General features: G+C 54.5%; 1 protein-coding gene across 3 annotated transcripts in view; it reads left to right on the top strand.

Moving 5' to 3' along the window:
• MGRN1 (mahogunin ring finger 1) overlaps positions 1-23,616 on the top strand; it is a 119,737-nt gene extending 96,121 nt beyond the window's left edge. Inside the window, exons 9-17 of one of the 3 annotated variants that reach the window (XM_024197821.2) lie at positions 1,045-1,113; positions 3,814-3,973; positions 12,846-12,955; positions 16,689-16,912; positions 17,717-17,840; positions 18,613-18,658; positions 20,012-20,119; positions 21,063-21,181; positions 22,382-22,468. In XM_024197821.2, the coding sequence (XP_024053589.2) occupies positions 1,045-1,113; positions 3,814-3,973; positions 12,846-12,955; positions 16,689-16,912; positions 17,717-17,840; positions 18,613-18,658; positions 20,012-20,119; positions 21,063-21,169 (948 nt within the window). In that variant the 3' untranslated portion in view covers positions 21,170-21,181; positions 22,382-22,468. Of the gene's footprint in view, positions 1-1,044; positions 1,114-3,813; positions 3,974-12,845; positions 12,956-16,688; positions 16,913-17,716; positions 17,841-18,612; positions 18,659-20,011; positions 20,120-21,062; positions 21,182-22,381 lie in introns of all 3 variants that reach the window. The other 2 variants (XM_029911244.1, XM_024197820.3) reach the window with 2 other exon arrangements.
• The last annotated feature ends 781 nt before the right edge of the window (positions 23,617-24,397 follow it).

Genomic DNA, 24,397 nt, shown 5'->3' with positions numbered 1-24,397 from the left:
CCTTCACGTCATTTGCCCTTACTGCCAGGAATGGCCCCCTGGGCCCCCGCTTTTCCGGCATCCCTCTCTGAAGCCCCCTCCTCAGCATGAAGGCGAAGGGAGGGGCTCTGCTGGGCTGTGGCTCATCCAGACTCTCTCCTTTGCTGTGTTTGTATAGATTAGCTCCCCTTCAGCACTGCCGAGGCAGTGCTACATCCCCTAGGCCAGGGGACGGCAAACTATGGCCCACGGACCAGATCCAGCCCGTCAGGGCTTTCAATCTGGCCCGCGGAATTGCCAGCCCCATGGCGCAGCATGGCTAAGGCAGGCTCCCTGCCTGCCCTGGCCCCACGCTGCTCCCAGAAGCGGCCGGCACCATGTCCCTGCGCCCGGGGGGGGGGGGGGGGGAGGGGGCCCCGCGCTCCCCCCGCCCCCCCCCCCCCCCCCCCCCCCTCCGCAGCTCCCATTGGTCGGGAATGGGGAACCGCGGTCAATGGGAGCTTTGGGGGTGGTACCCACAGACAAGGGCAGTGGCAGAGCCGCCTGCCCCCCTTCTCCCCCCCCCCGGGAGCCACTGCCAGACATGTTGGCCACTTCCGGGAGCGGCACAGGGCCAGGGCAGGCAGGGAACCTGCCTTAGCCCCACTGCACACTGCTGCCACCCCGGAGCCACTCAAGGTAGGTGGTGCCAGGCCGGAGCCTGCACCCCAAACCCCTGCTCTGAGTCCCCTAACCCCCTGCCTTGAGCCCCCTGCCACACCCATCCTGCACCCCAACCCCTTGCCCTGAGCCCCTTCCTGCACACCGCACCCCCTCCCACACTCCGCACTCCCTCCTGCACCCCAACCCCCTGCCCCAGCCCTACATTCGTGGCCCTGCATACAATTTCCCCACCCAGATGTGGCCCTTGGGCCAAAAAGTTTGCTTACCCCTGCCTTAGGCTGTGGCATGGCTCCGGGTGCCAGCCCATTCTCTCCCTTGTTACAGGTGAAGTGACTAAAATGGAATAAATTCAAATGGAGCAGCCGTGACTCCTAGGCTAAGTGATGTCCCTTTCTTTCCTAGGTGGATCGGGTGAGTTACCTGCTTCAGGAGATCTATGGCATCGAGAATAAAAACAACCAGGAGACAAAGGTACTGGTGCCTAGAAACCCCCTTCTGCACGCTGAGTCACATGCGGGGCCTGGCTTTGCTGCCAGCCGGGCTTGGCTTCTCCTTGGAGTTTGTTTATGGGCTGATACTTTATGTACCGGAGGTGACGGGGGGATCAGAGACTCCTCACAGCCGCTGCCCCTCACTCAGTTTGGGATTGAAATAGGCCATGTTACCTTACTACTAATCATGGCAGGCCAGGCCCTTCTGTTGTGATGCCACAGTCAGTGGTGAATTTGTCCCCTTGGGTTTTGTTCGGCAGCATGAGGATGGGTGCTGTGCCTGACATTCAAAGGAGCTAGAGGGAGTTAGGCACCAGCTGCTGCTGAGTTTCAGTGGGCACCTCTCTGCATAGCCCATACCAATAACGATCTATCACGAGAAGAGCCGTGCCAGTCTCAGCTACTGTGTGCTCTGTCTCTGGTGCCCTGCACAGGCTGCTTCCCAGCCCAGAAATGTCTTCCTTTTCCTTCCCCAGAAGTGGCCCTTGATACCACCCCCACCCCAACCCCCGAGATCGCTCCTTGCAACTGACTCATCCATCAGCACAGGGCAGGCTGAGGAGGGCTCTCTCCTCGTGATCCCTGAGGTTTGCTACTGTGGCTGCGCTGTTAGTGTGTGCAGGCTGGCTCCTCATTGCCAGGGGTTAAGATTCCCCGTGTGCCGGGTCTGCCAGTGCAGTGCATCCCTTGGGCATGGGCAGGTGTTGGAATGGACTGCTGTTCTCTGCATGTCCCTGCAGCAGTGGAGGAGTTGACTCTGGGGAGTCTCACTAGTGCCAAAGAGATTATATGGAAAATACTTCAACTACAAACATAATCAGCCCCTTCTTGAGAAGACAAGCCTGGAATTTGATCCTGGGTTCTTATTTATTGCATGGCCTTGGGCAAGTCATGTAACTTCTCTGAGCTTCAGTTTACCCATCCGTAATGCTGACCTTTCCAGCTTGGGGGACGGGGGGAGAGGCTGAGAGTATTCATCTGTGAAGTGCTCTGCAGATAAGAAGCATGGTGAGTGTCAGGTGTTGGCTGCTACAAATTCGACTGCTTTTGTGAGTGCTGTACTCGATTCCCCAATGCTGCGCTTGCGGGAGGGAGCGGGGTTCGGAAGGGAACTGAACAGAGGAAGCCCCGCCCCTTCTCCCCCAGCCTTTTCCCAGTCCTGTGCTAACCATCTGTGCCCTCTGTGTGGCTGCTCCACCAAGTAGCACCATCGGGAGGCTGGGAACTTTTTTCAGATCCTATTACCTGGTCTCCTAAGAGACTCCTCTTTGTGCTCCTGCTGTCTTCTGATGAGCCCTTGGACTCAGTTCTTTCAGACAGAGCCCAGTCAGTTCGTGACTTCGGGCTGTTTGTCGTTCAGTTCCAGTACACTGAGCAGCCAGTGTGAAAAGGGGAGAGGAAGGACGTCCTTGCGCAACATGCAGGAACCCTGAAATAGATCAAGAGCGCACACGATGTGCGCAGGCAGCTTCCAGCCGCTCACTAGCGTGGTCAGCGGGCTGGCTCGCTCATCTGGCAGGAGCAGATGCTGTCGTCTTGTTTACGTCTCGGTCGCCTCACAGTGCGGTGTGCGGCCCGGTGTGCGTCAGCAAAGGGAACTCACGCGAAAGGACGAGCATGTCTGTGCACATGGTTGGGCCCCAACAATTGTGACTGCTTCAGCAAGGGGTGCTGGTGTGGGGGGAGCAGGGTCTACTGGGCTGGAAAGATCACCCCGCCCCTCCCCCCCCAGCTCCAGCAGAGGGAGCTGCTGTGACTGGGAGCAAGTTCCTCTTTGTAGCAACTGCTGCATTTGAGTGTCAGCTGCAAGTTGCAGGGCTTTGTTTAATGAAAGCCGTATAATAGAGCCCAGACTGCACCAGTGTTACACCAAGGGGGACGGAGGCATCTTCCCTCTCCCACCCTAGGTATCTCACTTTGAACAAGGCCACAAACTCCCTGCAGCAGCCTGTGGCCCCGGGGCTGCTTCGAGGCCCTTGAGGCTCTGCATTGCGGCCCTGGAGGGTGACTGTCACAAGTGTTGGATTCTGAATGGACAGTGCTCCCTGAGCTGCATCCAGGGCTTCGAAATTAATGTGTGTGAATTAGCAGGAGGAGATGGTAGGTGCCATCACCTCCCACTGCCGCTACCCCAGCATCCCCGGTGCAGCTCTGGTTTGAGCTGTGGGCAGCTGCTGCCCCTTCCCTCCTGCTGCTCAGCAGCTCCCCTGCTGGTTGTCTGTTCGGTTGCAGGGGAAGAAGGCTGGACAGGAGCCTTAGACTGTCCTCCTGTAGGACACAGGCCAGGGATCTGCCCCAAAATGCTTCCTAGAACAAATGTTTTTCTAAACATCCAGTCTTGGTTTTAAAAGTTGCCAGTGATGGAGAATCCACTACGACCCTTGGTAAATTGTTGCAGTGGTTAAAAAGTGTATAGTGTGTTAGACCTTTCTGTGCTAGACTGAAGAGCTTATTATCAAATATTCATTCCCCGTGTAGATACTCATGGACTGTGATCATCACCCCTTAACCTTCTCTTTAAGTTAAATAGATTGAGCTCCTTGAGTATGGATTGCAGCCCCTTTACCTTTTGAGCCATATTTCACCTTTGAGCTGCAAGGACCTCATTGGATTGCAGTGTCCCTTTCCATCCCTGCGAAGCACCTACATTCACATGGCACTGCCTCTCTTCTCGTAACAGCCTTCCGACGATGAGAACAGTGACAACAGCAACGAGTGCGTGGTGTGCCTGTCCGACCTGCGAGACACCCTCATCCTGCCCTGCAGGCACCTGTGCTTGTGCAATTCCTGTGCAGACACCCTGCGCTACCAGGCCAACAACTGCCCCATCTGCAGGCTGCGTGAGTACACTCAAGAGAGGGCGCTGGTCTCGCTGCCATCCAGTGGGTAGCTGCAGTCTCCCCGTTCGGGTACAAAAGCCCTAACCTAGCTGGGCAGGGGTGGCTTTACCTACCAGCAACACAAGTGACTGGTTGGTGCCCTGGGATCGTGGGTGGGGCAGTAACTTGTTGTCTGATTCTCTCCCCTCCCGCTTGGCCAGTGGGACCAAAAGGGGAGGCAACATCCAGATGGACTGCAGCCTGCTTAGGTTCCTCCACCCAGTGTCCAAGCAACGTGTACCTTCATCTTCCTTTCAGTCCACTCACTCTGTGTGTCAAGCTGGCAGCCCCATCTGGGAGAGGAAAGGGGCGTGTCTTTTATATAAGCACCCCCGTTTTTCCTGAAGTAAACTGTCACTCTAGAGGGTTGATGCTAAGTCACTGACATTCTATTAAATCAGTGGCGCTCTTGCGAGTGAGGAGTCTGTTCGGCTTCTGCCACCAGCCTGCTTTTCGTCCGGCACGTGGAGGTGTTAAATCCTTTCCATATCGGCTAATTCAGGGCCTATTCATTCAAAAAATGAATGCCTGATGCAGAGCAGAGTAACTGCAGCCCTGTCTCCAGCTAAGTGCCCTGTTAATATTTCAGCAGTTCCTGGGAATCAGACGGCAAATTGGATTAGGTCACAAGCATGTCCCCATGCTGTGAGCTAATCAGGCCGGTTGGGGGGTTGCAAGTTGGGCCTCGGCTCTCATGAGCTCTTCCAGGCATGAGCATTCTTCTGAGCCCCGGGAGGGCCTAGCATGGACACAAGCTCGTTGAATTGTAACCAGTGTATCTCTGGGGCTGGGTGGCTAACCTTAAACTAAGCAGCTCAGTGTTATGGTTTGAAAGGGCCTGAAGCAGTTGGCTTTCCCTGCTTGTTTGTTGGCCACCCCAAAGCCATATGATCAGCAGGAATCAAACCATGGTATCCGATGTATTGAATCTATTCCATACTCACCTACCTCTTCAATTACTGCCCCATCTCTCCTGTACCCTTCACCTCCAAATTCCTCAAACATGTATTTACAGCTGTTGCCTTGAGTTCCTCTCCCCCTGCTCCATCCTGGATCCCCTCCAGTCTGTCCTCCGCTTACTGTCTTGGACTGTAAGATCTTTGGGACAAGGCCTGTCTTGGTATGCATTTGTGGAGTGCCCAATATACTGGGAAGCTGACCCTGCTTGGGGTCTCTGGGTGCTACTGCAGTATAAATATTTAAGCGTCCCCGGCTGCTTCAGAAGATAGTGTTCTCTCTGGTGCTCATAAATGCACCAAATATGACTCCTGGGGGAATTCTGTGCCAAAAAATTTAAAATTCCGTGCACAATATTTTAAAATTCTGCAAAATGCTGCATATTTTATTTGTCAAAATAACACAAAATAATCACACCAGTTTCAATTATTTTTGGTCATTTATTTCAAAATACCTGTCGGCAAGTATGTCTGTAACAATACAGACAACAAAAAAAGATTCAGGAAATGTTTTTTGACAAATAGATTCCTTACTAGACATATTAATACAGAACTCTGAGTAATAATTAATTTAAACTGCAACACAGAACCATATTTCCCACACCCCCAGAAGCAGTGCACAGGCTGGGGGGAGTCAGGGGTAATGGAGGAGCTGAGAGAGAGGGAAATAATTGCTGAGAAAAGATCAGAGAAATGGGGAGGGGGGCAGTAGCTTTATAGGTCCTTAATTGAAAGGATGGGGATATTTAAATCTTCAACAGAGACTTTTAAATGGTCCCACTAGACATCATTTCTCCTTGTCATTCCTTGGGTTTCACTTCCTTGATACTTGTGATATCACCTTAGTTCTTTAGCCCTCCATAAGAACGGCCATACTGGGTCAGACCAAAGGTCCATCTAGCCCAGTATCCTGTCCTCTGACAGTGTCTAATGCCAGGTGCCTCAGAGGGAATGAACAGAGCAGGGAATCAACAAGTGATCCATAGAGTACTCCAAGAAAAAGAACCCTCCCCGCTCAAAAGTAACCTCTTTTTAAATAGAAAACTCTTATGCTTTTGCTGTTTACATAACAAAAACAATGTGACGAAGCCACAAAGGTGCAGTTGGGTCCCAAATAATCATGTTAATTAAATATATGCACACGCACACGGCCTGGCTTCATATATACTGCCGCTCTGGCTGGTTTCTGGTGGCTTCTAAGACCTAGAACGTAGTGTGCACCATAGAGCGCTCTCAAACTCCTCTGTTCTAGACACCACAGAATCCCTTTCAGGCATTCTTTATGCATAAAAAAGCAAACAAAGAAAACCCCTATTTGTTTCCAGATCACCATTAAAAAGGATAGCTGGGTCTTCAGAAGATCCTGTGGAAAAAACAGCATCTGATCATGTAACTAAAGACTATATCATAATGCATTTGCATTGGGGAGCAGGCAAATTAAGGTTGTACAGACAGGAAATACCAGATTTAAGGCTAACTTATGAGTGCTTCACTGTACAATCTTAACATTCTTTTGAACATAGTCTTTTATATCATTTTCCTTTTTTTAAGAAAAACTTACTGAAAAAACTGATGCCCTCATGTGGAACCATATTGGCCCTCACATGGGTCACCAGCGGGTTTGGGATCTTTAGATCCACAGCACAGATCTCTGCCGCTTGAGCTGAGTAACTGGTAGTAATAGAAGGCTGTTATCTTCCTTGTGAACTGGCCACTAGAGGGAGATGAGAGCTGTGAAACCTACTGGCAGAGTGTTTCTATTTGCTGACAGTAGAGGAATGTAGAACTCAGGAGTAGACAGAAGTGGGGGGAAAGGATAAGAACTGGGTTGGGAGGAAGGCACACTGGGGGGAGACATGCTGAAGTGTGTAGATATTTTTTTTTAATAACTACTAGATAAAACAAGTGATTGTGCACATGTATGTTACACTGCAGGCATACGGGTGCCCAGTGCATTCAAGTCAAAGGCTTTTGCCAGCAGTACCACTAGGTGGCACATGCACTCCTACTCTCCCTGTGCATTGAGCCAAGGCCACGAAAGGGGCATGTCCGCCGCCTCCCTCTCTGTTCCTTGGCACGGACAGGCACAAAAGCTGCTTAATCTAACTAGGGAAAGGTCTTGTGAGGGACAGATATCCAGTTTGTATCTCTTCCCCCACTAAAAGAAAAAAGCAGAGGAATTTCTGCTGAAAAGTTCACTGTGGTGGTTGGTTTGCCTTGGAACTGAACCCGCACGTTAGATGATGATGGATTCTGAATCCACAAGGAATGCCCCTCCAGCTGTCCACATCTCGGAGTGCAAGTCAGGAGAAAAGCACTGCTCTTCCTCTCACCGTCAACCTCCTCAAAGCACCTGAAACATTCCGATGCTGACAAGCAGTTGTAATCTCAGTCTTCACCGAGCAAGCCTTCCAGTAAGTCCTTCAGTACCGGTTCGAGGCATTGTAAACATAAGCACTGACCAGCTCCATCAGACTCCAGTTCCTCCAGGGCCATTGAGTCCTGTGCCTTTATCTTTACTGGGCCCCTCTTCACCTGTACAGACAATCCAGACCACCTTGGCAATGCTGGATCCACCAATGATCGAGTCAGTGCCTCTGGCTCCTTAAGCCTTCCTGTCTGCAAGAGATCTTGGGTGTCTCCTTTTACTAGCTTCTCCATTACTGCAGCATCCAGCTCTGGTATTGACCACCACAGGGTCTTTGGCATTCTCAGTGCTATCAGCACCATTGGCCCTGTCCATACTGTAGACACACCTGGCAGCATCCACACAGACACATCTGGTGTGGTAGACATTGCCAGTATTTTCAACATACCCAGGACCACCGATGAAGTCAGCTTTGCCAGCGCGATAAGCACAACCGAAGCCTTTGTCATCACTGATACAGTCAACTTCAACACTGCCAACACTCATTACCTCATCGGCATTCAGACCTCCTTATCCCGTGCTATATACGGACTGCAGGGCCTATCTCTCTCAAGACCCCTATGAGCCCCAACAGGAATGCTCCCTCTGTTCCCTGAGGAGTCATACATTCCCTCTTCAGACTCGGAACTCTGTCACCATCCTGACCTTTCAGATCACCTCATAGACATCATGACGGGGCACAGATTTTAAGGACTATGACCTGTCTTTTTTCAAGGAAGCCCCAAGATGGTGCCCTCCACTGTGGGAGGCTCCAACTGTGGAGTTCCCCCCTTGGCCATACTGGTCGTGGCCCATTCCAAGGGAGCTGAGACCTCCTTCAGAATCTCAGACCAGCCGGGGTCCCCTTCTCCAGTCCAAGAAGCCATTCACCAGGCTCCTCCGACTGTCCCCTATTGAGGAGGATGAGATACTCAAGTAACCCCTGGATGTCCCTCCGTGCACTTCTTCATAGTCTCCAGACAAGGCTGTCACCCGCAGAGTCACCTCCAGAGGACTTCAAGGTCGTCCAGGACCTAATGAGAAGAGAGGCCTATTCTTTAGGAGTGCAGGTGAAGTTCGTTCAAGAAAATCTGCACAGTCTCTTTGATGCTGCACAAACACCTGCTATGGGAAATGTGGTCCTTCCCATTGAAGAAGCCCTGCTTGAGGCCAGAGAAAACCCTTGGGCAGACCCCAGCTTCTATTCCACCTGCAGCCAACAGACTGGAAAGATGCTACCAAGCTCCTCAAATGGATTCTGATTGTTATCAGTTATCACACTCTCTGATGTCTCCAACTCACTGGTGGTTTTGGCTGCCAATGAGCATTCCCACCTGTCTCATCTCAAAGCCAAGCTTAAAGACAAGTTGCTCAAGAGACTGGCTATATATGGCAGGAAAGCTCACTCTACAGTTACTCTGCAGATGAGGGTGGCTAACCGTCAAGTTCTCCTGTGAAAATATAATTGTATTAATTTTACAGCTTTAGCCAGACTACCAGAGAAGCCTAGGGAACAGTTTATGGCTCTGAAGGGCACCTCATGGCAAAAACATCCCTCCACGTAGCTATTGATGCAACTGATATGGCCTTGTGATCCATGGCCACTGTCCTTGCAATGAGATGTTCCCCGTGGCTCCAGGTGTCTGGAATTCCAAAGGAGCTGCAATCTGGGATTTGCCATTTGAGCAGTCTGAATTGTTCTCTCAAAAGACTGACGTCGTCATGTGCACCCTGAAAAACCTGGACGACTGAGATCAATGGGGGTGTACACCCCAATCTAAAAGAGGAAACAGTTTAGACCTCTGCCCTACCACAGATCACATTTCCAGCAGAGATTCCAGGACTCTTAAGAGACGATCCAGGCCTTCTCAATGGCACCAGATGGCTTTGTCTCCATCAGGCCCTTCTCACTAGACATCAACAGCCTCTTAACAGTCACTTTGACAGCATACCAGTTTCTCCAAGTATCCCACCTTTTGAAAGATGCCTATTGCACTTTTACAGTGCTTGGAACTGAAATAACGTCAGACAAATGGGTGCTCAGCACTGTGAAGAGGAATGTGTTATCCGGTTCACCTCCCTCTCCCCAGCCCACCTTCCCTGTCCCTTTTCAGGGACCAACTCAGAAGAGTGTATTATTCTAAGAAGTACAGTCTCTTCTGCAATTGAGTGTAATAGAAAAGGTTCATTGTCATCACAGAGGGATTCTATTCCTAATTCCCCAAAACTTCCAGGAAGTTGAACCGCTTTATTAAGAAAATCAAGTTCCAGATGGTCACCCTCGCTTCCATTACCCTTCACTGGAGAGTGGAGATTGGTATGCTGCCCTTGATGTGCAGGACACATACTCCTGATAATACATCCAGGCCACAAGAAGCACCTTCACGTTATAGCTTGAGATACACGCAACCAATACCCGGTGCTCCCCTTTGGCTTGGCACGTGTATCGGCCATGTCCCTTACCTAGACAATTGGGTAGTGTGCAGTGCCTCAAGCATCCAAGTCTGCAGCAGCATCCTGATCAGAGGCTCTTGTCTGGGCCTGAAACTGAATTTAGACAAAGTTACAGCCAACGCAGCTCAAACTCCCTGTCAGGGCCGGCTCCAGGCACCCAAGCTGGTGCTTGGGGCGGCACCTGGAGGGGGGCGGCGCGGCGCTCCGGCCGCCGGGGAGAGGGGGGCCACAGCAGGGCTCGCCGCCCTCCCCCCGGCGCTCTGGCCGCCCTCCCCCCTGGCGCCCTGCCCCCGGCGCTCTGGCCGCCGGGGGGGGAGAGCCGAGCCCCCGCCGGGGCTCGCCGCCCTGCCCCCGGCACTCTGGCCGCCGGGGGGAGAGCCGAGCCCCCACCGGGGCTCGCTGCCCTCCCCCCCGGGGCTCCCCCCCCCCCCCCCCCCCGTGGGGGGGGAGGGGCGGCCGGAGGCTTTTTCGCCTAGGGCGGCGAAAAAGCCAGAGCCGGCCCTGCTCCCTGTAACCTCTGGCTTCAGGCTGCCCCTGCTAGCAGCTGAGTGCAACAGGGAAACTGACTAATCCCTGGGTTGTCTTTAAGCACAAGCAACCTGCAAGCTGCATAAGTTGCAAGCCTGGTATATTCATAGGCTCCCTTTAACCTAAGTCTGAGCAAAGTGACAAAATTAGAGCTCTCCAGAGAGTGAGTTGGGGCAAGAAATGAGATGGAGGCAGGGTGAATTGACGTAAATCGTCACATGGACAGCCTTGATTGAAGTAATCAATTTAAATCAACTTTTCCACCTGTACTTCAGTTATTTCTACAGAAAGGTGCCTTGTCATTGGTTGATATAACCATTAAAACATGTTGATTTACAACTAAATAGAGCCTTTACACTAGATTTAGGACATCTTTTTGTACCTAGGACAGTACACTATAACTACATACATTTATTTAAGCAATTATATAGCTTAATATTTTCAAATTCTTATTAATTGTATATTTTTAGTATGTTAGAAAATGGTGAATGATATATTGTTTATTTACTAGCTAATTAACTTTTTTCTCAGAATTTGTGTTAAGCTGCAATAGGATGGTAACTGGAATTTAATTAAACACACAAAACAGCACATAAAATTGATTTTTTATTAAACAAAATAAGCCCTTAATACAGTGCATTACCTAATGTGCCATATTTATAAAGCTTGACCTCAAAAGTTAGATGTGTTCCCTGGATTCTTTACACCAGGGTTCAGCAACGTTTGGCAAGTGGCCCACCAGGGTAACCCCCCCGGCAGGCCAGGCCACTTTGTTTACCTGCAGCGTCCGCAAGTTCAGCCGATCGCAGCTCCCACTATTCACCACTCCAGGCCAATGGGGGCTGCGGAAAGCCGCGGCCAGCACATCCCTCATCCCGTGCCGCTTCCCACAGCCCCCATTGGCCTGGAGCGGCGAACCGCGGCCAGTGGGAGCCGCGATCCGCCGAACCTGCAGACGCGGCAAGTAAACAAACCGGCCTGGCTCGCCAGGGGGCTTACCCTGGTGGGCCATGTGCCAAAGGTTGCTGATCCCTGCTTTACACCAATAAAGCAGACACTTTATCTCAGAATTTTTGATAGAGGCTCGTGGAATCCGTATATTTATTTTTTATTTAAATGTTTTTAAAAATTATAGTAAGTTTAGGCCTTAACGTATTTTGTATTAAATTCAGATTTCATTTTAAACAGGTTTCTTTTTAAAAAGAAAAACTTGTAATTTAAATAGCAACCCTTGATTTATAGTGAAGAAAAAAATCTATTTTTTTCCCTCAAAAGGACCCATTGATTTGTCTGCACCCTGGGCAGAGACTCTAGGGTAGTGACATGGAGGCAAACGTGAGCCTGTGAATGAAACGTTCTGTGCAACGAAACAAGGGGGCCCGAGTTTAACCACCTTGATCCCTTTGTATGGGATGGGCCGGGACCCATTTCAGACCATCTCGGAGTCTTGTTCATTGGGGGATTTCAGCACATCTGATGTGCCTCCTACCCCAGCGTGTGAACAAGTCATCGCTTAACTCCCCCCGTTACCAGAAAATTAATACCCCATTAACAGTGGCCAGCTCCTCACCCCCACCCTGGCCTGGAGCCACAAATCTGAGGCTGAGAAATAGCAGGGGGAGCTGTGTCTTCTGCCCCCTGGTGCAGTTCTTGCAGAGCCGTCACAGAGAGCTGCTGACGGTCTCCTTGGCACTCTGCGTGCAAATCTGTCAGGGCCTGGCCTGCTTTTCTTTCTCCTTCCCACTTCTCTGGGAGTAGCCCCAGGCCTGGCCCCACCCCCCACCTCTCAGCACTAGTGCAGCACCCCATGCACAAGGGTGTCTTCCTGAGCCATGGCTGGGGCCCCTGCCAGTCTGAGGGCCTTGCAGAGCTGCCCCAAGGTGCCCGGGCCTGGTGACTGCATCTTTGCCCTGGGCCTGCGTTGGGGATCATCACAGTGTACTCGGGTACCAACTTCTGGCCTCCCGCCATGCGTCAGCCCCTCTCCTCCCTGCGGGTTACTGGCTGGGGGCAGACTGACACAGCTGGCGCTGGCAGCAGATGTAGGGCCATGCTCAGGTGAAGCAGCACCCCCCAGGTTAGTTATGAGAGTGGGCGCTTCCAGAAGGTCATGGGGCTGTATTTCCATATAAATAGAGCTGCCATTTCATTCACTACAGACGCTGCTTGGGGCCAAGGGCTCTGTCTGCTGGCAGACTGCTCCTCTCTCCAGTTTCTTGCACTAGCAGATGAGCTAAGGGGACTGGACATCAGCACTTGGCTTCCATGTGTTCAGCTGCGAGACCTTAGCCTGAAATTGGTGCCAGTCAGCTGGAGGCAGCTCCCCCCAGGAGCCCCTGCTCTCCGGGGTGCAGGGTCTCACCATGGTGAATTCTGCCCGCTAGCGCAGTGTCTGAGCCGTGTCCTAGCGGAGTGGCTGTGGCACAAGGTGGCGCTGTCTGACGCGCTGCTTTTGCCGTCTAGTCACCTGTACAATGTTCCCTCCTAGCCTTCCGTGCCCTGCTGCAGATCCGAGCCGTGAGGAAGAAGCCTGGGGCTCTGTCGCCCGTCTCGTTCAGCCCCGTCCTGGCCCAGACCATGGACCATGATGAGCACTCTGTAAGTAACTCACAACCCTGTGTGGCTTCTGGCCCTGTGTCCCCCCACCCAGCGAGCGGAAATCGGGCAGGCTCTCTGTTCTCCATGCCCAGGCTCCATTTCCATTGGCTTGGTCCGTCTGTGGATGTCCTTTCCTGAGGCTGTTGGCCAAGGCCCTTCGAACTGTGTTTGGGGTGAGCCTTTCCTACTTGGATCAGCTTCATGCTTGAGCATTCGAACCTCCTGCTCTTCTTGAACCCCTTGATAGCTGGGGAGCAGCCCTCCCCATGGCTTGTGGCTTTTCAGAATGGCTGCTACCCTCCACGCCAGGTTTATGAAGCTGTTTCAGGCCCAGTCTCCACTCTTTTGTTAGCCAGCATGACTTTGAGCGGGAACTGCCACTGTGTGCCATAGCATGAAGAGGTTTCCCTGGGCCATGCGGGATACAGTGCCTGTCCTGGAGGGGGGTGGCCCAGCTCTGGGGTTGGAAGAATAATTGGTTACAGTTTGAGCTTGTGTGTAAATCTGCATCCGCAAGTTGTTTTGATGAAATGCCGTTGGCCTCCTGATTCCCCTCTAAGGTCTGCTCGTGGGCTGGCTAATAACCCTATATGTGCAGCTCTCCTGGGGAAGCTCATATCCCAACCAGTGTAAGTACACAGCTAATTATAGTGAGATACGTGAGATCTCCCAGAGCTAGTGTGATCAGCACCACTGGGGGACTGTCAAATACAGCATTGCTTGCTGTTCTGAACGAGCCCCGTCAGGGAAGAAGGTGTAACCTAAGACAGCTCCAGTGCGTTGTTCAGAGACTTGCTCCCCTTGCCCTTGTTCTGACGTATCGCTATACGTACTCGTTGCTGTGCTCCAAAATACTGGGGCCTGCAGGTATAAACACAGTTCCCATCGTCCTGGCCCATTCCTTTGCGGACTCTAGAATGGAAGCCTCCATCCTGAACATTGCTCACAAGGGCAGGCACTGCTCGTTGTCAGTGATGTGGTTGCAGAGCAAACCACAAATAGACCCTCTTGACTGAGCGACTGGGACCCCTTCACCCCATGAGCCTGGATCACTCATCTTTAAGCTCCCCTGGCTCATGAAATCCTGTCAGAGGGGAGGAGCGGTCACTACAGACAAGAAGTGGGCGCCAGAATGCAGAGTTTGGGCATGGTATCTCCCTGACTTGACTGAGCTGAGCGAGTTTCGGTTTAAAAAAGGTCTCGGGGCTGATTTCCAGTCGGCAGTGTGGATCCAATGCTTTGCCGGGCAAAGGGCTGGGGGGCAAGACCCTCTCTGCTCAGCGTAGCAGAGAGCAGGTTTGGTTGGCCAATCGCTACTCTTCGGAAAGGCAGTCAGTACGTTGAGAGAGGTGCTGATAAGTAGCCAAGGTGGGATTTTGTGGGCAATTGTTTTACAAACTGTGACTGGAACAGAAACAGGCATTCGTGGCATTTTGTAAAAACTCAGTTACAATCAGATTTCACCCAGCAGCCTTGGAGTAGTGCTGAGACCCAGCAAATGAACCTGCCCCAGCCAGCGCGATTGCCGAAGCAGGGTGCAGAGTAAGGTGGAGACAGCCTCACGAAGAGCTAGTCAGCTAGTTATAAAGCTCTGTCTATGGGAATAGTCTCAGCTGGGAGTGACATGGGAAAGGAAAATTCTTGTTTCAAGTATGATTATGATCTTAACTGTCCCTTTAAATCCCCCAAAGTGAGCACTGTTTCCCTACCCAACAGGAAATGTGCAAGGGAAACAGTGAGTGGGTAAGCTGAGGCACGGAGAGTTTTGAGAGACTTGCCTGAAGTCCAAAGGGAGTCGGTATCAGAACACAGGGATTCCTGGCCCCCACCCTGGAACTCTGAGATCACAACCCCTTCTTTCTTGTTTTCCTGCTCCAGACTCCTAGGACTGGGCAAAAGAGCCTCTATCGAGTTCCTGTTCCACCCATGGGATTGCTTGTGGGAGCTTGTCTAGCCCCTGATCTCTTTGAAGGGTGTGTTGGGCTCTCTTTGTAAAACTCTTGTTCAGAGAGGTTGGGGTTGACAATAGCAGAGTCAAACCAAGTCTCAGATGCAAGCAGAACTGACTGGGAAAGAGACCCCTGCACACCTTGTGTAAAGCAAAACAGCTTTGGTTGTGAAGTTGCTTAAAAAAACCTCTCTAAAACTCTTCTAGTTGACAGTTGAGTGAGTGTTTGCACCTTGGGACTTGTTCATGCTTGGGGTGCAGCACAACGAATCAGCCACCACCACCGGGCAGGGGCTGCGCCTTGGCAAGCAGGAGGGGGAAGCACAGCTGAAGTATAAATGCAAGTGATGGACCTAAGAGAGGAAGGAGCGATCCATTTTTATCCCCTAGACCTATCCCATGAGGCCTGCAGCTACCCTCATCTTCAGCACCAGGGAGACTCCTGCTTCCTCTTGCTCCAAGCAGCCTGGGGGCTTGGCTCATGGTGGAGCATGGCACACTGGGACCTGTGTTCTCTGCAGGTTGCATCTCTTCATTAAAGATGAGGGCTGTTGTCTGATGCTGTTATACAAGCTTGACAGAGCCCACAGCCTCCTCGCAAGCTGCAGATGCAGCCTTCCGAGGGTCACGCAGGGCACCCTGCAGTGGTGCTGTAGGCAGAGCAATAGGCTTCAGGGACAGCTGGGTGGTTAGTGCCCAACGAGAGGGAGCCATTGCTTAAAGATGTGTGTAAGTTTCAGTGACTGATTCGCAGGGCCCTGTGTGGGCCCTGCTGTGGACTTCACTGCAGGATCCACCCCCGGCCTCAGAACTGAGCTACAGCACCTGAGCTTTCGCTTAGAAAGAAAACATAAAATCAAAAGGTTGGTTCTTGCCCCTCATGACTGTGACAAAAACGTCCCCAATATAAACCAATCTGTTACTGTCTCCTCACGTCTGCTGCCTCCTGAAACAGGAGCTCTGACCTGGTGTCTGTAAACAGTGCCCCCTCCAGCTTGGTGGGGCAATAATCCCGGAACCTGGGGGCAGTTTTAATGTCAATGCAATTAAGTATTTCATTGCTTGTTTAGCCCACTATCCCTCACTGCCTCTCCAAGTGCCTAAACCTACAATGTGCTGTACCTCGCTGCCATGTCTTCCCGCACGCATGCACCAACCTCTACCAGGCACTTGTGCTTTGTCAGAGCAGACGTTGTTGGCACTGAAAGGCATCACAAAGTGAACTGGTTATAACATCTCAGTCAGCGGCAGAGATGCTGAGCTGAACATATTCTTTATATTCCTCCTCAGCGCAATAAAAACTTCCCTTCGTGAATTTACCGGCCCGCCCCCAAAACATGAGCAGAATGGAGGTGCACTTTGCCGCTGATGATGGTGATTAATAATTGGGTTCAGTTGACATTGGTTTAACTGCTTTTAACAGGACACCATCAACATGTACTGCATATCCCCTCAGCCGCCGGTTTCCCAGTCATGTGAAAGACCCAGACAGACAACAAAGGAAACTCGCTATGTGGAGGAAGCAGCAGGAAGGGCTGTTTGATGTGCAAAAGAAATAAACTGACAAATAGCAAGCACATAAGATATTGCTCTCTCTAATCTTTCCCTTATAAAATTTTGACTGTTGTTTGAAACAGATGTGCGCACAAAACTTTAAGCTGATGATGCCCCTTTAAATTAAAGCAAAGGATTTACTGTGCAAAGAATAAAGAAGGGATCCCAGTTTCACACTGGGTCCAATTTTGTGGGGTTGCCTAACATTACCCCTGTTTTCCTCACCTGCAGAGCTCCGACAACATCCCTCCAGGATATGAGCCCATTTCGCTGCTGGAAGCATTGAATGGCCTCCGCTCCATCTCCCCATCCATCCCTTCCGCTCCTCTGTACGAGGAAATCAGCTACACCGGCGTGGTGGATGGGCTGCCCCCTGCCGGCCGCCCGCTAGCCGGGATTGACAGAGCCATGGAGAGTGGCCCTCAAAAGAGCAAGCGGAGCAAATCTCCAGACAGGTCAGCCCCAACAAAGGAACAAAGGAGTCTGCTCCTCACATGGGCCTTTTGGGTCCTCCCCAGCACAGTACAGCCCTGTCATCTCCTCCTTGGCTTGCCTGGCCCATGGCTCTGCATTGCCGCCTAGCTCTCCCGGCACTGCTAACCCTGCAGCAGTGGGCGGATGACAGCTGCTCAGATCTGGGAGGTTGGGGTGGTGCCTGCACGTTAGCCTTAGAAATGCCTGTCTTGCGATTGCTGGAGGACTCCATGGAGGCTCACTGCTCGCCGAAGAAAGTTGATTTTCAAGCTGGTTTTTCAGCTGTGCTCTCACACCCTGCATGTCCTGCACCCCCAGTTCCATGCCCATGCTTCCTTTGAGCATTTTCTGGTGTCGTGCGCCCCAAGCCCAGGGCTGCAGGTGAACCTGTCCTTGACACGTGGAGGCCCAGTCGGGAAGCAGAGCCCTGACAAGCATTGCAAGAAGGGGCTGAAACTCCTGGGAATGCCAGGTTCAGATCCCAACAGGCCTGAGGTGGCCCTTCGCCCTGCTGAGCAGGTTCTGTGCAAGTGACTGTTGGCGTGTGTCTCAGATGAGACGCACCAGGGGTCTGAGCACTTGAAGCGGCTGCTTATGCTCTTGTGGCCCTTTCTATGAGAGGGAGGTTCATGATCCCACGTACCCCTGCCTGCACTCTTGTGCACCTCCTGGCTTCTGCCGTTTCCACTGTGCTGTGCCTGCCGGGGGCTGGGAGGTGCCATGGGAATGGAAGTCACTGTGTTTTGTGGCTCTCTGCAACATCACTCTTCCCCATCCCTCCCCAGTGCGTTACGATCTCCTTCGTCTCCAATCCATGAAGAGGATGAGGAGAAGCTATCTGAGGACTCGGACTCGCAGCCAGCGCTGAGCGGGGCCGAGCTGGTGCTGAGGGAGAACAGCTCTCCTGGAGTAAGTCCCCATCCCAAACGCTGCTCAACCCTGGCTGCTCCTTGCCCCATAGCCCTGCACCAGCGAAGGGCCCCTCCCTAGGCTGCAGCATGACAGCTGGCTACGGGTGCTGGTCTGGGGAGCTGCATTTCGGGCAGTCTCTTCCTGAGTAACAGGGCTCAGGGTAAACCCTTTAGTGTAGGACGGGAAGGAGCCCGGAGTCCACTCCTGGGGAGCCCCGAACACTTCCCCTCCTCCCTTAAGTCCACAGCTCTCTATCCCCCACCCCCAATGCCTTGGGTTTCCCATGCTGCCAATCCCTCCCCCGGGCACAATGGGAACAATTACAATTACAGCCAGGGAGGGCATTTCTAACCCCTTGGGGCTGGCGCCTGAAGGGCTTTGTTAACATGGGATGCTCCTGCCGGTGCAAAAGGGTTCCTGGGTGGCATCCTTAGTGTTAGATCTAGGTTAATTCTGGCTCCAATCACTGCAGTTGGCTCTGCAGCTTCCTAGCGCTGAACCCCCCAGCCTGGGCCTGCCCGGTGCACCCACAATCAGCATCTGATACCCGGGAACCTCCAGGAGGTGGTTTCAGCAGGGGGTGGTGTGCCCGGACAGGTGGGCACCCTCATTCCCCAGGCCAGTATGGCACTAGTGTGGTGATAATGCAGGGCATCAGACAGGCTGCCCCCATCCTGGGCACAGCCTGCTGAGCGCATCGGTAGAGTATACTGAGTCCGAGGGGAGGGGTTCCAGCCTGCAGAGATTGTTCTATTCTCTCCTTTTCCAGAGCATGGTGGCTGAAGAAATCGAGGAGATCTCGTCCCTGCAGCAAGGTACGTCCTGCCCATACCTATGAGACAAGTCAGTCTAGAGGGTGGAGTTTGGGGCTGGAAGTGACCCCCTGCTAGCCTCTTGGCCCTGCTCTCTTGGCTTATGGTAGGGCTCCTTCTCATCCCCCTGGAAGGTGCTTCTTGGGGTTGGATGTGGTCTCAGCCTGGGATCACATGCCCGGGTCACTGATCTCCTTGGAGACTGAGCGCCCCCTAGTGCTGTGCACAGACACAGCGCCTGACCCGTGTCTGCTGGGGCCCAGTGAAACATGCACTTTGTGCAACAGGGATCTTTGTGTGAAGAATCATAGAATATCAGGGTTGGAAGGGACCTCAGGAGGTCATCTAGTCCAACCCCCTGCTCAAAGCAGGACCAATCCCCAACTATCAAGATCTGCAGAGCTCTGTGCGCTGCGACACTCTCCAGCGCTTCTCGTGTCTCACATCTTCCAAAGGGAGTGTTTAAAAACTGCATTTGGACAGTGGCCCAAGCTGAAGGGGAAACCGCGCCGGTTGGGAACTAGGAAAAAAGCGACAGTGATTGAAATTTCTTGCGCGTTCCTTCCCAGCCGGCTCTCCCTGGAGCTGAGCTCTCCCAGGATGGTCTGATGGGGCAGATCAGTAGTGCAGCGCCAGGCTGGCTGTGTGTGTTCCCCTCCCCTTTGCTGCTGTCACCATGTTCCCCAGCCTGCGCTTGAGGGCCAGGAGGGAGGCAGAGGCTCTCGGTTGGCCATTGTGCCAGGCAGCACCCACCATTCCCAAACACTTGATGGGAAATTTCACTGCAACTTAAAAGCCTAGATCTCATTCCCTAGACAAACCCTCAGTAGCACCGGGCTGCCTGTTGATCCGCTGTGGGAGGTGGCTTCCACATGGGGAGGGAGGAGAGCACCGGGGGTGGGTTCTCCATCCTGCCCAATGCCAGGTGGCCATCTCCCCACTCCAGCGCTGCTCGGTGGGCAAGACCCAGGCTGTGTCCTGCATGCGTGGGGCTGGCTCAGTGCTGCTAGGATTCACCCTCTGGTGCTGTGATCAGTGCCCAGGGCAGGGCTGGCAGGACAAATGGCAGGAGGCGCTGCACGACTTCACTGGGCTCCCTAGGCCTGATGTGTCTTCAAGCGTCTCGGCTGCAGACAAGAGAAGTGCCTTTTTCAGTCACTGGCCGTGTCACCTGGCAGCGTTTGCAGGGCGCGGCAAGGGGCAGTGGGGAAGGAACCTGTTCTCCCCATGCACATGCCAGTGGGGGCCCTTGTTGGCACTGGCCTCTCCTCTGGAGGGAAGGCAGCACAGAGCCCTCTGTCTCTCTCCCACTCGCTGCATCGGGACTAAGCTGTCCGCATTCTCTGCTGACTCCAGGCAGCCGCCTGCCCTCCATGGAAGACATCCTGCCGGAGAGCAGCTGCAGCGAGCACAGGAGCCTTACGCAGTCAGAGAGCGACCCCCCAGTCGATGTGTACCTGCCAGGTAACAGCCCAGCCCGGGGGCCGGGGGAGGTCTCCTTGTGCTGGCACGGCACTGATTGGTGGGGGGCTGTACTGCCGTGGCTTGGCAAGGGGTCTGTGCTGTGCGTACTCGCTGCGGGCTGAGCCACCCTGCTTGCAGCTTGCTTGCCTGGATCGTTGCATCAGGCAGCTCGTCTCCAGCAGAGACCGAAACTCTCCCCTAAAGCACCCACTTGCCATGATCATATGGAGCCAACTGCTGCCCCCAGGGGCATGGGCGAGTGGGGCTCCCAGAGAGGTAACTTGCCCTATATCTCCACTTCCCCTCTCTCCCTTTGCCGTCCCCTCCTCCCTCACCTTTTTGTCTTGCTGCTTCCAGCCCCCCACCCCACCCCCTTTCCTCCTTTCTGCTCTTTGGGCTGCAGCCACTAGAGGGCAACCCAATTGCAAGTGTGATAGTGGCTTCCCCATGTGAGTTGGTGAGATTCTCTCTTCTCCCACCCCCAACTAAAGATTCATGAATACATGAGTTGAGGCATAATGTGGTGGGGGGCTGAAAACCCCTGGTCTCCCTCCTCTAGTGATGGCCACATCTGATCACTGGCCCTGGCACTCCAGCTGTGAGCTCCCTCCAAGGGTAAGAGCCCACCTGGCAGCAGATCCCGGGCACACCCAGAGAAGAGCGCAGGCTCCTGGCTTTATTACTCCTTGTCTCCATACTGCTGACCCAGGGAGGGAGAGGCAGGGCCTGCCACGCTGGGGCCGCTGAGCATGCATGCTGTCACCACGATCTACACGCGGAGCGCTGGGCTCATCCTGTGCGGGGGAGGGGCCCATCTCTGGGCAGGCCGGGCCCCACTCACTGTGCCGCGGGTGGGGGATTGCGCTTTGGGGGGCTTCATGGCTGAGCTGCTCGCAGCGCAGCTCCATCAGCCATAGTCGTTGCAGCCTGTTCTCTCCTGTAGAGTCGCAGTCTGTTCTGAGCATCTCTCTAATGTCTCCTTCCTTCTGCCTGCCTCCCTGCTCCTGCCCTGGGCAGCACTGGGTCCCGATTCCTGCTCTATTGGGATAGAGGAGTAAGCTGGTACGTCGTCTCATTCTCTCTTACGCGCAGGGAATTGCATGGGGCGGCAGGAGCCTTTCAGGGTGGGGCTGTGGTGGGGGCAGACTAGCTGAATGTGTCAGTACCAGGCTGGCCTCTTCTCCCCTCCCTGCCCTTCCAGCTCGGCCCAGGAGGTGCATTGTTGCAATGGTTTCCCCTCACCACGGGGTGGCAGTAACAGGCCCCAGAGCAGGGCGTGGGAGCCAACTGGCCTGAAATCCGGGAGTTCAGCTGCTCCCTGGGTTTCTCTCTCCAGACGGCTCAGCTTGTGCCTCCTTTGTATACTGACCTGGCAGCTCTGATCCCAGCCCCTGGCAGCAACTGTCAGCATTCCTGAGTCCCCTCTGCCCAGCGCTAGCCAGGCCAAGCACCCCGCCAGGCTCCGAGGGGAGGCTGCTGGGCAGAGCACCAGTGTCCCTCTCCCCAAGAGAGCGAGGTGAGTTCAGCCCACTCCTTGCGACTCGGGGCACATGGTGCCTCCAGCCACCGCTGCTGTGACAGGAACAGAGGAGCCCTGTCCCTGCTATGCTGAGCACCCTCCCCCAGCCCCTCGCTGAATGCTCCTGCAGGAGGCCCTATGGCTGTATGTGAGCCCATAAACATGTGGGTAACTCAGCCCTGTTAGCATGAGTGGCCAGGGTGCGGAGCTGGCCCAGAAACCTCCTCTCTCACACACACAAGGAGATCTGATCTGATCTGCTTCCGCTCACCGTGTGCAGGGTTCCCCAAAGACTGGGGGGCCAAGAGCCTGAAACCCTTGGGGGTTTCTCTCTAGGCCCTGGTGCCCGCTGGGTCCACGTCCTGCTGAACTGTGGCAGAGGGCACGGGGCTCGTCCACTCGTCAACAAAGCCAAGAAACTGGACAGGAAATCCTTATGGGTCCCCACCCAGCCCCTCTGTCCTGGGAGCCAGCGCAGGGCAGTCCCCTTCCCGAGCAGAGGGGAGCAGGGCATACCTGGCATCTGCTGGAGTGTGGGGAGCATCCCGTTTGCAGCATGAGTCCCTCTGGCCCACCCAGAACGGTCCCATGCCCACGGGGCTCCTCCGGTGCGCACATGCTGGCTGATTTCCCCCAAGCTGTAGCTCAGCCCATCCTGCGTCCGCCTGCTCCACCCCTAGGCTGATCAGAGGGCGGCAGGGGCTGTGACGTCTGTCTCTCTCTCTCTCTCTCCCCTCGTTCAGGGTCGTCCTACTCCGAGACCCTTCCAAGCCATGGCACCAACAGTCCCACTCAGCCCCTCCTCTTTGACCAGCCCCGGTTCCGCCCGGAGGACGCGCGCAGCCTTTCCTTCCGCCCAGGCCTGCGGGGGTCTCAACTGCGTCCCAAGCCACACGCACAAGCTCTCCTCTCCCCGAGGGAGCCGGGAGCCGCCCGCGCCCTGCAGGGCCCCCAACTGACTCTCTGATCATGGCTCAGGTGTGTTAAATGAGTCTGTAAATGGGGCAAGAGGAAGGCAGGCGCTGCCTCCTGCAGCAGGTTCGAGCCAGGCTCCCTGGGGCCCTGGGGCCCACTTTCCTCTTGGGACTGGCCACTCCCCTCACCAACGGGCACAACTTTTGCACAGGTTGGTTTTTTAAAGATGTTTAAAGTACTTCCCGTTCTAACCCCTCCGCCCCCTTCCCCCCCCCGAGGAGCCAGCGGGAGGGGGCTGGTGGGGGGTGCAAATGAAGGACACTCCCATGTATATTTTGTACACACGATGACTGCTTGTAGGTGTGGGCTGGCGCTGCCCCTCCCCTGTAAATATGCCTTGGGCCAGTCGCCCCTTGCAGGCCAGCCAGGCTCTGCTCTGTTTTCTCCTGGGGGCACCCAGCCCAGGGCGGTCTGTAGCTGGGCTCATGTGGCACCCCCTCTCCTCCAGGCGTTGGTCCCCTGGGCGTGGCATTGCCTCCTGGCCAGCTGGTGACCCTATGATTGCTTTGCAGCTGGCGCTCGCTCCCCTGCAGCCTTGTGTGGGAGGAGCAGGGTGGACGGGCTCATGCCTTCCCCTGCAAAGGGACGAGGGCCCCGGCTGCACTCACAGGGGGGACAGCCCCTCTGCGGGGAGCCTGCTCCGGGTCAGTCCTTCCCAGGGAAGATCCAGCCGAATCTTCAGCGTGGGGCACGGGCCGCCGCTCCCCTTCCTGATCCTGCACCAGGGCTCTTGGATTCAGCCACCCCTGCTACCCTGCCCCCTCCAGCCAGTGTGTGGCTCCTCCCTGCCAGGCCGTGGTTCCTGGGCCTTCAGGTGCCATGCATGGCTTCAGGCAGGCTCTTACCTAGCTCACAGCCAGGGCAGCCTGGTCTGTCAGCACCTGCGGGCTCCAGGGCGGCTTTTTGAGCTCCTTAGACACAAGCACAAGCGTCCTGCCGGAAGGCGGGGACTTTGCCCCGCCAGGCAGTCACCAGCAGCACCTGCTTGGCTCCCTGCAAGGCCAGGGCCTTGCTGAGTGACACTGTTCAGGGGAGCCCTTAGGAAGAATAGCCTGTTCCTCGTCCTTTACTACTCTGCCCACTTTCCCTGCTGCGGTGAGGCCCGGGCACCTGCTCCTCCCAGCTCTGGAGAGACCCTTCCCCGGCCCCAGTCCCAGCCCCTGACATCTCCCCGTAGTCCCTGCACCACTGTGGTGTGTCTGAGCCCGGCTGCAGAGAGTGGGGAGCAATGCACTGGCAGTGCTAGGCCTTGTTACAGCTGTGGGCCCCAAAGGTGGGGGAGGAGCAGCCCGGCAGCTTGTCTCACCCTGGCTGGGGCAGGGCCGATGAGTCGAGCGCTCAGCTCTGGGTGGAGTCAGGCCCAGCATCTCTCCAAAGCCAGCAGCTCCACGCTCAGCATGCAGCACTGCCAGCAGTGAGGCCCAGGGAGGGCGAGAAGGATCCTGCCCCCGCTATGGGATTCCTGCCATGCTGGGGCCTGGGAAAGGCCTCTATGGCAGAGAACCACCCCCTAACCCAGGGCCCCTTTGAGTTGCAGCCAGCTCCCCCCATCCAGGTAGGGCCTTTATGAGGCAGGAGATCAGCCCTGGGCCCCCACTGCGATCCTGGGCTCGGGTGTGTCTGTTGCTGAGGAGATGGGGTGTGCATTGTAGCAGTGGAGGGGGCAGTCTTCCCAATGCTCTGTTGCAGCCCCTGCCCCAGAGAGCAGGCATGGCCATGGCACAAGGAGATGCCATGAAAAGCACCCCCTAGCCCTCGCTGCTGTCTGCAGTGACTCCCTTTGG

This window comes from Terrapene carolina, unplaced genomic scaffold (genome assembly GCF_002925995.2).
Source record: "Terrapene carolina triunguis isolate 2854851 unplaced genomic scaffold, T_m_triunguis-2.0 Scaffold93, whole genome shotgun sequence".
In the NCBI taxonomy this organism is placed as follows: Eukaryota; Metazoa; Chordata; order Testudines; family Emydidae; genus Terrapene; species Terrapene triunguis.
This window is presented reverse-complemented; position numbering and strand designations above follow the sequence as displayed.